At 35.7% G+C, this 14,115-nt stretch overlaps 3 protein-coding genes across 3 annotated transcripts; 1 reads left to right on the top strand and 2 right to left on the bottom strand.

Moving 5' to 3' along the window:
- Window positions 1-711: 711 nt before the first annotated feature.
- On the bottom strand, window positions 712-2,471 carry LOC123221578 (ABC transporter B family member 21-like). Its single transcript, XM_044644401.1, has 3 exons — window positions 2,178-2,471; window positions 1,534-1,840; window positions 712-824 (listed from the first exon to the last, which is right to left on the bottom strand). Exons 1-3 carry the CDS (start codon window positions 2,469-2,471, stop codon window positions 712-714), a joined length of 714 nt encoding a protein of 237 aa, XP_044500336.1.
- A 280-nt stretch (window positions 2,472-2,751) lies between these two features.
- LOC123221659 (ABC transporter B family member 21-like) lies at window positions 2,752-7,261 on the bottom strand. Its single transcript, XM_044644539.1, has 10 exons — window positions 7,130-7,261; window positions 6,440-6,494; window positions 6,111-6,286; window positions 5,796-6,017; window positions 5,483-5,721; window positions 4,782-5,307; window positions 4,399-4,672; window positions 3,335-4,134; window positions 2,904-3,170; window positions 2,752-2,793 (listed from the first exon to the last, which is right to left on the bottom strand). Exons 1-10 carry the CDS (start codon window positions 7,259-7,261, stop codon window positions 2,752-2,754), a joined length of 2,733 nt encoding a protein of 910 aa, XP_044500474.1.
- Window positions 7,262-8,628: 1,367 nt separating this feature from the next.
- On the top strand, window positions 8,629-13,993 carry LOC123220756 (5'-nucleotidase domain-containing protein 4). The gene is made up of 17 exons (XM_044643335.1): window positions 8,629-9,066; window positions 9,172-9,269; window positions 9,357-9,476; window positions 9,643-9,732; window positions 9,846-9,961; window positions 10,500-10,599; window positions 10,697-10,768; window positions 10,856-10,903; window positions 10,986-11,063; window positions 11,155-11,274; window positions 11,583-11,688; window positions 11,996-12,159; window positions 12,496-12,630; window positions 13,164-13,294; window positions 13,404-13,466; window positions 13,559-13,637; window positions 13,713-13,993. Exons 1-17 carry the CDS (start codon window positions 8,826-8,828, stop codon window positions 13,797-13,799), a joined length of 1,848 nt encoding a protein of 615 aa, XP_044499270.1. The 5' UTR covers window positions 8,629-8,825; the 3' UTR covers window positions 13,800-13,993.
- The last annotated feature ends 122 nt before the right edge of the window (window positions 13,994-14,115 follow it).

The raw sequence follows: 14,115 nt of genomic DNA, 5'->3' as shown, positions 1-14,115 counted from the left end.
ACATTTTGTCGTAGCATTTTTCATCCTATTCATTGTCTTTTGCGCTGAGAAAAAATTTACAGTGCCAACAATGGACTTTTTCAAGGTTTTTCTGATGGAGCTATTCCCCATTGATTTTGATATTTAGGCCGTCTTCGTGTCCAAATCAACAAAAACATATTCATTATTCATACTCATACGGTAATTACAGTCCCCTCCTACTAGGTTTTAGACAACTAATCGTTATTTCTAAGTTTGGTACCCCTAAGTTTTTATAAACACTAAACTATACCTCCAAAGGAATCTCACACCGCAAAAGGTACGAGAATATATGTATAGACATTTCATATTGTTTGAAAATAATAATTTGTGAGTTTATGAATTTTCAAGAAATGTTACGAAATCGAAATTGATCAGGTCCTTGGAATTTGTAAGGTAGGAGTGAACGTATTTGTTCAAAAAAATGTTATGTTGAAAAGACTTGAACAATATTTTACACTACATACATCAACCCAAATTATATATGGCCATATAAAAGAAATGGTGTAGTGGCATTGAAGTAGAGTACTTAGAATGGGTGTCACGTCTAATCTCAGTTTGCAGTTGGCACAAAAAGCCAACACAGAGCCAACAACCACGTCTGTCCGCATAAAGCCAGCATTTGCATTTGTTACTTATAGCATCAGTTGACAATTTCAGACTAACAACACCCACATCAATCATATTTCATATTCAATCAGTTACGCTGACATCAAGTTTGTCTGGAATGTGGGCTTCTGAACTCCCAAGATTGAGCCTAAAAATCACCGTGGGCCTACCATTCCTGTTCATTTCTTCAATAGCTTCTGAAACATAAAAGTACCATTCAACATAATCTTTAATCATGTATTTCAGATATATTCGCATTCATTTTGTCTAAACATAATTGATGGTATTCATTTTGTCTCATGTCTGCAGTACTGGGATATTTCTGCCGTCTAGATTCAAAACAATCTTCTAGTGAAGCTCTTAACTTTGTTAATATCAACATTACTATATCTTATAGAATAACTAGAAAAGAATATATATATATATATATATATATATATATGTTACTCAAAACATGTTTCATGGTTGTCGCATCTTTATCTCAGTTGGCACAAACAACCATCATCCATTTCAATCAAACAGTACTAATTTACCCTAGCATCTGTTATATTTAATAGTTTGAGCTTATACTTTGTTGATGTGAGATTTGCCTAAGAATGTTATATAACCATGCACTTAGTACTCACTGTCTTGCACTTCTTAACCAAAATTTCACTTTTTTAGTTGATGTTTTCTGTTTTCAATTATCAAATGATTTGCTGCAACTACTTTGAACTGAGCTTGTTATGCAGAAAGTGACTAAAACCTACTTCATTTTCATTTTTCTCTGAAACTTACATTACACTCCATAAAAGATTGTAGAAACAAGCGACGTATTCAAAGCCCAAAAACTAGCAAAATGGCAAAGAGCATTAGAAGCTTAGCTTCATTTACGTGTATGAGATGCTGTAAGGGATGCATAAATACCATTCTTGATACTGATTAAATGTTCATGCTTTCCTTTTTCTACTATCATTCCATCTTTCATCACTACAATCAAGTCTGCATTCTTGATTGTGGAGAATCGATGGGCTATCACAATTGTTGTTCGATTCATCATAACTCGGTCTAATGCATCTTGAACCACTCTTTCAGACTCAAGATCAAGGGCACTAGTGGCCTCATCCAATAGTAAAATTTTTGGAGCCTTCACTATAGCACGAGCTATAGCGACTCTTTGCTTCTGTCCTCCAGATAACTGGATCCCTCTTTCTCCTACTGATGTGTCATATCCCTGCGATTAGAGCTTTTAGAATTAGAAACATAAAAAAAAAATTAGACTCAACCAACAAACAGATTTTGTGGCGAAGAAGAAGTCTTGATGGGAGACGTGAAATCCCAAATTGATAAAGCACGGAAGAAATGTTGTATATTCAAAGCAAATAACGTCTTGACAGTGAGTCTGATTATTAAATTAAAGATATTTCAAGTGAAACCAAATTTATAACAAATTATGCATTCAAAACCGACAATATTTTGACAGAAAAATTCTCACCACTGTCATTTAATAGCAATTTATAATGTAAGCAGGAAGATAGTGTACAATCACAATAAAATTCCAATTTCTTAACCTGTTGTAAACCACTAATGAAATTGTGGGCATTTGCTAACTCTGCAGCAGCTAAAATTTCTGTCTCTGTTGCATCTCCTTCCTTTCCATATGCAATATTGGCTCGGATGGTATCATTGAATAACATAGGCTCTTGGCTTACTAGGCCCATCTGTTGCCTTAACCACTTCAATTGTAGTTTTTGAATTTCTATTCCATCTAGTGTAATTTTACCTGAATTGGGATCATAAAATCTCTGCAGTAATGAGATCACTGTCGATTTTCCACTTCCACTTTCTCCTACTAGAGCAACCATCTGATATAAGAGATACAATTACAATGTGTTTTTTATTTATAAACTGTCCATACACTTTTTGAGTAATTAACATGCGACATTACCTTGCCAGATTGAATGGTCAAGCATAAATTGCAGAAAATTTGGATATCAGGTCTTGTTGGATACTTGAAACTGACATGTCGAAACTCAACTTTACCTCTCACATTTCTTAACTTCTTTCCAGAGTTATCACTGGAGTCTATTTTGGATTTCTGGTCAAGAAGATTAAATATAGAAGCAATAGAACTCTTGGCTTTACCTACATCAGGAGCCAGAAAGCTTGTTTGAGAAATTCCAACTGCTGTCATGCTGAGAGCAAAAAACACCTGTAATAATAAGTGATGAATCAGCAAGGGAGAAACAAATAAACTTGAAATACTTGTTTGACATGGAGGGGAAAAAAATACTTACATTAAAAAATTCAGAGAATGTTGCCTTGCCATGATCAACTAAGACGCCTCCAACATAAAAACTGACTGCATACACAGAAAAGAAAAAGAAGAAGGATATCCCAAAACCTAACCCACTAATCAGTCCTTGCTTTATTCCTGCCTTAATTGGAACTTCGCATTTCTTTTTATATAGCTGCATCACCTTCTCTTCCGCGCAGAAAGAAGCTACCGTTCTGATACTGCTAACTGCATCACTCACAACTTGGCTTGCTTCCTGGTGCCCTTGCTGCAACCATTTGAAATCACAATCTCGATAAATAGAAAACAGAAAAAAATCATTTCAATGTATTTTGTATAACATCTTTAAGCAAATCTCATATTGATAAACCAAAGATAAATAATATCTTACAAGTCTACTGTACTATCGGATGAAGATGTTACTGAACAAACCTTCAATTTTCCTCCAAATCTTTGCACGGACCTCAGTTGAATATAACTGCTGATAGCCAGCAGAGGAAACACAGCAAGGATTAAAAAAGACAATCGCCAGCTTGCTTTGAAGGCAATTACCAAGCCTGAAACTGCTGTAGCTGTATTCTGAAGGATCAAAGAGAGTGTGTCTCCGACCAAACTTCGCACTGAAGCTGCATCTGAAGAAAGCCTTGAACCAATTGCACCACTCGAATGCTCAGCTTCATCAAACCAACCTATTTCCATGTATACAACTTTTTCAAAACACATTGACCGTATTCGCATTATTAATTTGCACCCTGCCACAGCTAAATAGTATGAGCTCATTGAGGAAGTCAAAAATGATGCAACACCTAGAACCATAAACGCCAATGCCCAAAATTTGGAATCTCTTGTAAGTTCATCTTTTGGCTCATAGAAAGTTCTAATCATAGCAGCAAACACCGTCCCAAATATTGGTGTTATTGCACCATTGGCTATGGCAAATATAGAACCTAGAAGTAAGATAGGTATTTCAGGGCTGTTTAGACGGGCTAAGCGACCAAGTGCCACTTCATGAGACAGTTGTGATTTTTCTGAAGCAGGAGTACGAATTAGTTTTTCAAATGATTTTCCAGAAATGCTAATCAGTGGAGAAGGAGATAGAGCAAAAGGGGAGGATCGACGATCTCTCTCTGAATGATTTAAATCCTTATGTTCTTGCTTTTTCCCACTTCCTTGCAACCTTATGAGCTGGCTATATGCTCCATGAGGATCCTTGAGTAACTCAGGACGTGAACCTGATATGTGAAAGAAAGTGGGAACGAATTATAAGATTTAAGAATCAAATATTCAGTCAAGCATATAATAGGATGCTAGGAAGAGCTAAAGAAAGTGGCAACGAATTATAAGTTTTAGATGCAAAATTAATGAAGAGCTAAAGTTTAACAAGAATAAAAATAGTAACTATGAAAGCTCTATTAAGAAGTTCATATATTGCTCAGGCATATGTATCAATGATAGGAAGCTGGTTGAGTTATAGGGCACTATAAGCAAATCTGAACCTTTTTCAACAATCTTTCCTTGATGAATAACGACTATCATATCTGCATTCCTTAATGTAGTCAAGCGATGGGAGACAATGAGAGTTGTTCGGTTGATCATAACTCTGTCAAGTGCCCCTTGCACTAGTCTTTCCGATTCAGCATCAAGAGAACTCGTGGCTTCATCAAGAAGCAGAATTCTTGGATCTTTAAGAATTGCCCTAGCTATAGCAACTCTCTGTTTTTGACCAACAGATAGCTGAATTCCATGTTCTCCAACCATTGTGTCTAGTCCCTGAACAAATGGAACATAAATATGGAAGGTCAAGATTAAACTTAAAAAGAGCTAGCATCCATAATGGAAAAAAATATGTATAGGAATAACATCGTTAAAGAATTAAAACCTGAGGTAGCTTATTTATGAAGTTAGATGCATTGGCAAGCTCAGCAGCAGCTTCTGTTTCTTCATTAGTTGCATCCAGCTTTCCATAAGCAATATTATCTCCAATGCTTGATGTAAACAACACAGGTTCCTGGCTAACAAGACCTATTTTCTTTCTGATCCATCTAAGCTGAAATTCTCTCAGATTAACACCATCTATAAGTACCTCACCAGCTTGTGGATCGTAAAATCTCTCTATCAAGCTGATCACTGTTGATTTTCCACTTCCACTCGGCCCAACCAGAGCAGTAGTAGTACCACTAGGTATTGAAAGAGAGAATCCATCAAATATTTTCTCATCCGGTCTTGCTGGATAACTGAAAATAACATTCCTTAATTCAATATCACCACGAATTTCAGCTAAAGTCTGTCCATTCGCATCATAAGCATCAATCTCAGGCTTCCTGTTAATTGTCTCAAATATTTTAAATCCTGCAGCTTGTGCAGCAGCAAATGCGCTCAAACATGGAGATGCCTGCCCTATAGACCTTAAAATCCAGAGAAAAAAATCAAATATTTTATTCATACAGCTTCAACTATAGAAACAGACGAACCTGAAGCATGCATAAACTTCTCTTTGTCTTTTCATAAATTTTATCAGCTTTTCATTAAACATCTTGAAATATATATTTTCTGGGCGAAAAATTGTGAGACTGCACTTACATGGAGCCAAGCAGCACGCCAAAAATCACAATGATAACATTTCCTCCTCTGTATCCCATCTCAAGTATCATTTTCCCACCTAACCACACTGCCAATGCATAGCCACAGCTTAAAATTAACAATGCTGTTCCCACAGTTAACCCAGAGGCCAAGCCTTCTTGTATGCCGGACTTGTATGCTTTAAGCAGACTTATGTTGTACTTAGAAATAGCTTGCTGCTCCCTAGTATATGATGCCACCTACATCAACAATATGTTTTATATTCATTATCCCAGTAAAGCAAAAGATTTTCAAAGACGCCATAGTGCCTTACAGTTCTGATAGAGCTAATTGTCTGCTCTACAGTAGTCGCTGCCTGTGAATAGGCAGTTTGTTTGTGGGAAGCGAGCTTTCCTATGAGCTTAAACATGACAGCACCAGAAATAGCAATAGGTGGAATTACAGATAACATTATGAGGGTTAGCAGCCACCCGTTCATAAAAGCTATAACAAAGCCTCCAAAGAATGCAGCTATCGTCTGCACAAACTTTCCAACCTGCAATAAATTTTGTCAAACCAAAAGGAGAATGACTTCAAATCCATTTATGAATATAGCAGTAATTATTCATTTCCAGGGACTTAGATATACCTTCTCGCCCATGGCATCTTGAATAAGAATAGAGTCACCTGACATCCTCCCAACAATTTCTCCGGTGCTAGTTTCCTTATCAAAGAAGCCAATCTCGTGCCTCAATATTGTTTCGAAGTATAAACTTCTTATCCGTGTAGCCTGTGCCTCCCCTGTGATGGTCCAGCTAGCCATCTCTGGCAAATTGCAAACATGGGCATGTTTCATTTTATTGTAGTTGTAATTATTTTTGGATTTGGTTGAACCAGTTTCCAATTACGTCAACTGCTTTCATGCTGTGTTATTATAGAACTGAATTTCAATATCCACAAGGTGTCTAATGTACTCACGGATAAAGGACGCAACACTGGAACCCAAAGCCAAGTAGACAAACTTCAGTGACACCTGAAGATGAAATCCATCATGTTTAGTACTCCTTATATCGAACAAAACAGTTTTACTACAAGATAAGGAATCTTAATTTTCCTTGATGCAGGAAGGAGCTTTTGGTATGCATTTAAGCTAATATAACATGAAACCTAATTGCTGAAGAGTGCAGAAATCAGACCAGTATGAAATCAATAAACTAAAGTCCAAGGGAAAGCATTTACAATTTATCTTGTTTCACTCAAAGCCGTGCTACGTCTGGTAGAGTTAATATTATTCAATATTTTTTCAACTCTCTTTGTTACAATGAATGTATTTGCTACAAAATTATTATCACAAAAATGTTTATATGTACTAGATTATCATTCCTAAACCAAACTCTACTAAAATTCTTATTTCTTATGGAAACTTTCGTAAGACAAACTCAAACCACAAGTAGTGGATAGTTAAGCACCGCTAACGGGCACAAAGGTGCTGCCTCCTACACCCTTGTCCATTCACCAGAGGGTGAGACCATATGCCTCAACATAGCGTCTTATAGACAAAATGTTTGCCAATTTAACAAAGTGTAGAGAAATACTTTTGGGATCATTTCTATGAATCATACAAATGGCTAGATAAAGATTCAATGCTACTCTATAGTGTGAGGATACCTTATAAACTCCTTGTACCGTTTCGGTAGTGCTCACAGTTTTTCCAGTGGCATCGATTAATTCTCCAAACAGTAAAGCCATAAGGGGCATGCAGATCCCATTTCCAAGAGCAGCAATTGTACCAACAAACATTAATACATAATCAAAAGAATCAGCAAGGGAAAACAACTTGTAATATGGTATTGTACAGCTGCTCTGATTTTTCTCCTTTTTCCTACCCAAACATAGAAGATTGTCGCTCTTTTTATGGATTTCCTCTGTCTCTTCTACTGATGATGGTAAACCTTGTTCTCTGTCTGTATCTCTATCCAAATTACTGTAGGTAGCCATTTTGCCAGCTGACATACTTATTTACCTACCTGAGGCGGAAAAAAAAAATATATACATTAGCAATCATTAGCAATAGAACTTGATATTAAAGCATAAAAAGTTGAGAATGCTGCAGAAACAAAACATTAAGCACATTAGATGAAATAAAAGGATAAATTGGGCGTAGCTTGATGAAGGAAAGACTAAACAGAAGCATTCAAATTCATGTCAGCAACTAAGGTAAGGATTCAGATGAACAAATATTCATAAACATAATGAGCAATCTACTTTACTTAAATCAAAGCCATTAATGTACCAGAGATGCTGAAGATTTACAAACAAACAAATATACTACAAGAGAATGGTGTAAATTTTTATATTGCTTGGTCCACTACATGAGTTTTGTGGTGCACTAGACAGCGCCATGCTTAGAACTGACATTTCAAGGTTTATGTTCCAGGATTCGGATGTTTCTGCCGTCTATTTGTCATCACAGAATAATTCATGCACAATGCAGCAGCCATTAATATGTTGAACTTTTCTTGATCATGAAATTGATTTTAAAAGCGGTGTATTAGATAAAAATATGAATTGATAGGAATCTTAATGGAATATATTTTTGTTCTAAATTTGATATTACCAACATTTTTGTATCTTATGGTGCTCCACTTAATTCACCAATCATTCTTTTATGATTAATATACGTAAATTCATGTATGGGTAATAATTTTACACTTAACAATACTTCATACAAGGGATGTTGTAATATATTGGTCCTTTTTTAGATTTGTTTCACTTGTTTATGAATGTTATGATCATCATATGATTTTATAATTTTAAATTAGAAATAATATATTAATTCATTTATACTTATTAAAATATATTAATTTGTTTGTATTTATTAATACTTGTACACACCTAACATCTCTTTTACATTCTAATGTGAGATTTATTTAAATAAATTATAATTATTATATAATTAAATAATTTTAAATAAAAAATTATACCACGGTTTGTTTATATTTATTAATAATACATATTAATTTATTTGTAATTATAATACTAGTGTATTAGAGTGTGGCCCTGTAAAAGCCAACGGGCTTGTAACCCAACCCAAGCCGTCTGATTGTTGGGTTGATGGATCTTCATAAAATCAATAAATTCTGGAAGCAGATTTTATTAGGACAAAAAAATCTTCTTATGAAATGATGATGACCTAGACGACGAAGCGACTGGTTTCTGTTATTAAATTTTAAGTCTTGATTAAATTCAAGTCGGAAAACAACACTTATACAGTGAAGTATTCCATTTGATATTATCCACAGAATAAACAAACATATACTGTTCAGCAGAGATTATAGGCTGCTTCAAGTTGTCTACTCTTTCAATGGCCGCCCTCAACTCCAACGGTTTCAGGAACCCAGTTTGCTTTTTCAATAAGGATTCTCTTGCCACCATACCAAGAATCCCCGCGACTTCATTAAAGTGTGGTTGCAGTAACAGTAGCAGTAACAGTACCGGTGTTGAATTGTTTTCAGTTACGACATCTAGTAAGTACGATGTTGATTATCTAGGACAGAGCACAAAAGGGGATTTGAATCTCAAGTTCGACCATCCTCAGGCTTTCGGTATTCTTTTACGTTACCCTTTTCGTTTTAATTAGATTCTATGCTTCTTTCTAAGTTTCTTTTTAAGTGTATCATGTCAAAAGTTGAGTACTTTGTTTTGTTTAGGCCTTGATAGTCAAATAAGTTTAGATGGTCCAATTGAGGAGGTTGCTAGGATTGAGGCAGAAGAAGCTGATAATTTGCTTGGTGACTTGGGTATCCCGGTACTTTAAACACTTTTACTTCAATATATTCCCATTTATATGCTTGTTTGATTTATCATTATTATAATATTTAGTGCTCAAATGCAGAGCCCTTCTTCGGCAAGAAATTCGCCTCGTGGAATATTTTGTAGTAGAACATTGAATCTTCGTTCAATTAGCGCCATTGGCTATGACATGGACTACACTTTGATGCATTATAATGTCATGGTGATAATCTTTCTTAGTTTGTTAGTTGAAAGTTATATTAAACATAAAATTTGGCTTATCATTGGTGTACAAGAACTGTTTGAGTGAATGCCGATGATAAATGCGTGATAACAAAGCAATTAACTCATTATTTGAGATGGTCTGATGATAGTCTGTACTCTTCCAGGCTTGGGAAGGTCGTGCTTATGATTATTGTATGGAAAATCTAAAGAACATGGGTTTCCCAGTTGGTGGTCTTGCTTTTGATCCCAATCTAGTGAGCTCTTCATTTTATGTCTGTTGAATTTGAGAGTTATGTTCTTTAACGGGCATAATGTCTTTTGCATTGCATTGTTCTAAGCATTTTCTTTTTGTTGATATTCTGATTAGGTAATTAGAGGTCTTGTTATAGACAAGGAGAAAGGAAATTTGGTCAAGGCTGATCGATTTGGTTATGTAAAAAGGGCTATGCATGGCACGAAAATGTTGTCTACTCGAGCTGTCAGGTATTACTTAAACCATGTCATTTAATTATTGAGAGATCATGTGGGGGGAATCTGAACAATCCTTGAGAGGTAAATCAAGAAGTTTCTGATCCTCTGCCACAAGGCATAGGATTAGATTCCACAAAGTTTTGCCTGAGGAAAAGAATCACAAGTTTTGTGCTTGCTAAAGACTGAATGATTTGGCAACGATCCCAATTTCAAACTTGACTTTGCTAAAAAAAATAATAATAATAAGCAGGGATCTTTGAGTCATGAAAAAATGTGGAAGGAATTGGAGTTAGTCATTGGTCAAACTCTCCAATAGTTTATGTGCTTTGCCATTCCTGCCCCACTTTCTAAGAAAAGCAAAGAAGATCCTAGTTCAGCCCCATATATTGCATCGTCAGCCCTAACACATACGACTTTGACTCCAGGAGCTTGCCCTCGTTATCCAATGATGTGTTGTTTAATTTTCCTTTTGTTTCAACTTTTATCTGTTGTCTGTGTCAAGATGTAGTTATATTTTCTATAGTGCTGCTTAACTTTATCTGCATGGAAGTGAGATGTACGGGAGAGAACTGGTGGATCTGCGGAAGGAAAGTCGGTGGGAGTTTCTCAATACTCTATTCTCTGTTTCAGAAGCTGTGGCTTATATGCAGGTAGCTTCAGGGGCTGTGGCTTACATCTTTGTAGTGTTCCTTAATAGAACTGTTATTTTTGTCAATGTTTGGTAATGCTATATCGCTCTGCTTCTAGATGGTTGATAAATTGGATGAAGGAGCTATTTCACCGGACCTTGGTCCACTTGATTATAAAGGACTTTACAAGGTAATATGTTGCAGAATATTTGATAAAACAAACAAATAATGCTATTAGTTATATGTGTCCTTTCTAATTTTTTACCTTGATTTTCAGGCTGTTGGAAAGGCTCTGTTTAGGGCTCATGTGGAGGGTCAGCTCAAGGTAAGTACATCCTGATAAATTTATAGCAGACTGTTGAAGATTGTGGTCCACAAGCACTTATCGAGTTGTGGCATTTGTTCAGAGTGAGATAATGTCTAAGCCTGAACTCTTTGTGGAGCCTGATCCGGAATTACCTTTAGCACTTTTGGATCAAAAGGAGGTATTTCTTTGTAGTTGTTATCTAGTTTAAATTTTATAAAATATGCAGTTATTGTACAGGTTGTTCTATTTACACATTGTCCTTGCATCAGGCTGGTAAAAAACTTCTGCTGATTACAAACTCAGATTACCATTACACAGACAAAATGATGCAGCATTCCTTTAACAGATTCCTGCCAAATGATATGGGTTGGCAAGATCTATTTGACATGGTGAGTAAAACGATATTTGAGTATTTCAACTGCATACCACTCCGACTTGTTATTGCTTGCTTCAGCCTCAGCTGAAATGATCACTGATCATTTGGTAGAATAAGCCTCTATGAAACCATCTTCCTTTTTTGACCATATACAATAGTGTTACTGTTAAGATGTTTTGAAATGTAGAACTCTCAAAAATATTCTGAAGGATTTCCTGCATCAGTGAGTAGCTGTTTCTATTTTTGTTGTTGCCAACAAATAATGGAATTCCCTTTGACATTGATGAAACATTGAAATTACTAATGAGTTCTCAATCTTAGGTGATAGTCTCAGCAAGGAAGCCAGAATTCTTTCAAATGTCACACCCATTGTATGAGGTGGTGACGGGTGAGGGTTTAATGCGGCCATGTTTCAAAGCCCGTACAGGTGATTGATCCTAAGTCCTTTTTTTTCAATCAGTATTCTTGCTTTATATTTGCCTACAAATGTGGTAAAAAATATTTGTCCTTATATTCTATTAAAGCACATAACACAACTACAATGGTATGTGTATTTGTTGTCCTATGCAACCTTGGCATTGTCTAACAGAAGTTCCTGTTTGTGTATTTTTGTAATAGTTTTGTATTTTATGTTGGTGACAATATTATACCAATGATGTGACGACTTTTTTTGGCATGATTCGACTTTCATATATGCTCATTTCTTTCATTGATTCTTTTATTTAATTTTCCAGGGGGCTTGTACTCTGGAGGAAGTGCTCAGATGGTAGAGAGTTCTCTAAATGTCCATGGAGATGAAATATTGTATGTTGGTGACCATATTTACACTGATGTTAGTCAGTCCAAAGTTCATCTAAGATGGCGAACGGCACTGATTTGTCGAGAACTAGAAGATGAGGTTCAAATATTCTATTTTTGCTTATAGAAAAGATAATAGTTTGAAAGCTTTACATCTAATTTTCTGGAATGTCATAATTTTAAGTCCAATTTAAGATTCATTTTTGTGGTGGGCCTAATAAATGGTATGCAAACCAAAAATGTTACTAAAATACAAAACTGAACCCAAAGTAATGATTCCTCTGTCTTTATGTTAGCATGATGCTACTATATGTTCTGCTATGTTGTTTGTTATAATTTGGAACCCAGCATAATCAAAGTTTTTCCGTACGTTTTATTTTCAACTGATTGATGGTGATTGGGTTTCTTTCTGTGCTATTAAATTTTGAAACTGCAGTATAATGCATTAATTGGTAGCCGGGATCATCGTGCCAGGTTAATAGAGCTTATAAATCAAAAAGAGGTTGTTGGTGATCTCTTTAACCAACTCCGGCTCGCACTGCAAAGGCGAACTAAAGGGCGTCCTGCACAAGTGAGCTCCTCTTATCTATTTGTTTCTTGTTATAATTGTAGTGTTTCATCTTGGCCCTCCTTTCCATAAATACTATCCAGGATGTAGTTGATTGTGCTTGATATGTTTTATGATACAGATCATATGAATTTGACCCCTCAGTTTATTCACACAAACAGCACTATCAACACTCCACTTTTCTCTCTTTCCTGTCCACATTTTGAAGTATGTACAAAATGCCATGCCCTTCGTATGCATGTACATTCTTTTGTGAATTGCTGGTTAACAATGTGGACAGCAGGGCATATAAGGAATGGTAGCAGGACAAGCCTATCAAAGTACCCTGTGATCATACACTATATCCACTATTGAGCAATCTGCTTGGACCGGCCTTCTCAACCCAGTTTTTATTTCATGAAACAACTAAAATAATGCTAAGCCTCGTCCTTGAGGATAGGCCTAAAATTTTTCTATGTACCTGAGTTAATTGATCATTAACTGAGTGGATTGAAATGATCGTATTTTTTATTGTTGACTTTCATGTGTATTTTCAGACCCTTGCTGCCACTAACATGGATGATCAGGAACTCACAGAAAGCATTCAAAAGCTACTTATAGTTATGCAAAGGCTAGACCAGAAAATAGCTCCTATGTTAGAAGCAGATGGGGAGCTCTTCAATAAAAGGTAAAGCAATGATGAAAACTTAAACAGTACAGAATTAATCTACCTTGACCATTTTTAAAAAGCTGCATTTAAGCATAGAATTTCAGCTTCTGTGCTCCTTTTGGCTTAGGTGGGGGTATCTATCGCGTGCAGGACTTTGGGATAAAAGCCATTTGATGAGACAAATTGAGAAGTAGGTGGTTTTGCCTCATAATTTTAAGTGATGGATGCCATAGATTAATTCTAGTCTTATATTGATGGTTGTTGTGTATGTTAAAATTTCAGGTACGCCGATATATATACGTCTAGGGTGTCGAATTTTCTACATTATACACCCTTCATGTATTTCCACTCACAGGAACAGGTAAATTGAATTGTTAAGTTTGCTTTGGTTGTGGAAAGGTTGTTGAACTGAGTTGCTTGTGTTTGGGTTGTGCAGACGCTTGCGCACGACTCGTATTCATATTATTGTTCAGAGTTTAATGGATCTGCATCTGCATTCAAGGAGAATGGATTTGGCTTGTGATGGGAGTGGGAGAGCTGATGATGATAATTTATAATGATATAAGTTAAATAAGTGAAAATTCACATATGACATGGTATGTCTGTTCTGAACTGGGTTTTTGGATGGATGATCATCCTGTATTCGGTTTGTTAAAAGAAATAGACATGAACCTTTATTGAAGCTATGAAACCCTGGGAACAAACATTTCAATTTTATTAAGTTTATTCAATGTTGATGATGATGGATGCCACTAACATATGATTGAGAGTAAATTTCTGTAATCAGTAGATATATTCAATATATAATAAATAATAGAAATGTTCCCAGATATAAACAG

Source organism: Mangifera indica, chromosome 7 (assembly GCF_011075055.1).
Source record: "Mangifera indica cultivar Alphonso chromosome 7, CATAS_Mindica_2.1, whole genome shotgun sequence".
NCBI classification, from domain to species: Eukaryota; Viridiplantae; Streptophyta; class Magnoliopsida; order Sapindales; family Anacardiaceae; genus Mangifera; species Mangifera indica.
The sequence above is the reverse complement of the archived record's forward strand: the minus strand, read 5'-3'. Positions and strand labels throughout refer to the sequence as shown.

What these genes read in the sequence shown, in the direction of transcription:
- LOC123221578 (XM_044644401.1), bottom strand. Translation starts at nt 2,471, where the DNA reads ATGGTTGCTCTAGTAGGAGAAAGTGGAAGTGGAAAATCGACAGTGATC. An exon ending in TCATTAGTGGTTTACAACAG is followed by an intron (nt 1,841 to 2,177) that starts GTTAAGAAATTG and finishes CTCTAATCGCAG; the next exon opens with GGATATGACACATCAGTAGG. An exon ending in TTTAATCAGTATCAAGAATG is followed by an intron (nt 825 to 1,533) that starts GTATTTATGCAT and finishes TTTATGTTTCAG; the next exon opens with AAGCTATTGAAGAAATGAAC.
- LOC123220756 (XM_044643335.1), top strand. Translation starts at nt 8,826, where the DNA reads ATGGCCGCCCTCAACTCCAACGGTTTCAGGAACCCAGTTTGCTTTTTC. An exon ending in AAGCTGTGGCTTATATGCAG is followed by an intron (nt 10,600 to 10,696) that starts GTAGCTTCAGGG and finishes CTCTGCTTCTAG; the next exon opens with ATGGTTGATAAATTGGATGA. An exon ending in GGGGAGCTCTTCAATAAAAG is followed by an intron (nt 13,295 to 13,403) that starts GTAAAGCAATGA and finishes CTTTTGGCTTAG; the next exon opens with GTGGGGGTATCTATCGCGTG.
- LOC123221659 (XM_044644539.1), bottom strand. Translation starts at nt 7,261, where the DNA reads ATGTTTGTTGGTACAATTGCTGCTCTTGGAAATGGGATCTGCATGCCC. An exon ending in CGGTACAAGGAGTTTATAAG is followed by an intron (nt 6,495 to 7,129) that starts GTATCCTCACAC and finishes TTTCATCTTCAG; the next exon opens with GTGTCACTGAAGTTTGTCTA. An exon ending in GATTTGGAGGAAAATTGAAG is followed by an intron (nt 3,171 to 3,334) that starts GTTTGTTCAGTA and finishes AAATGGTTGCAG; the next exon opens with CAAGGGCACCAGGAAGCAAG.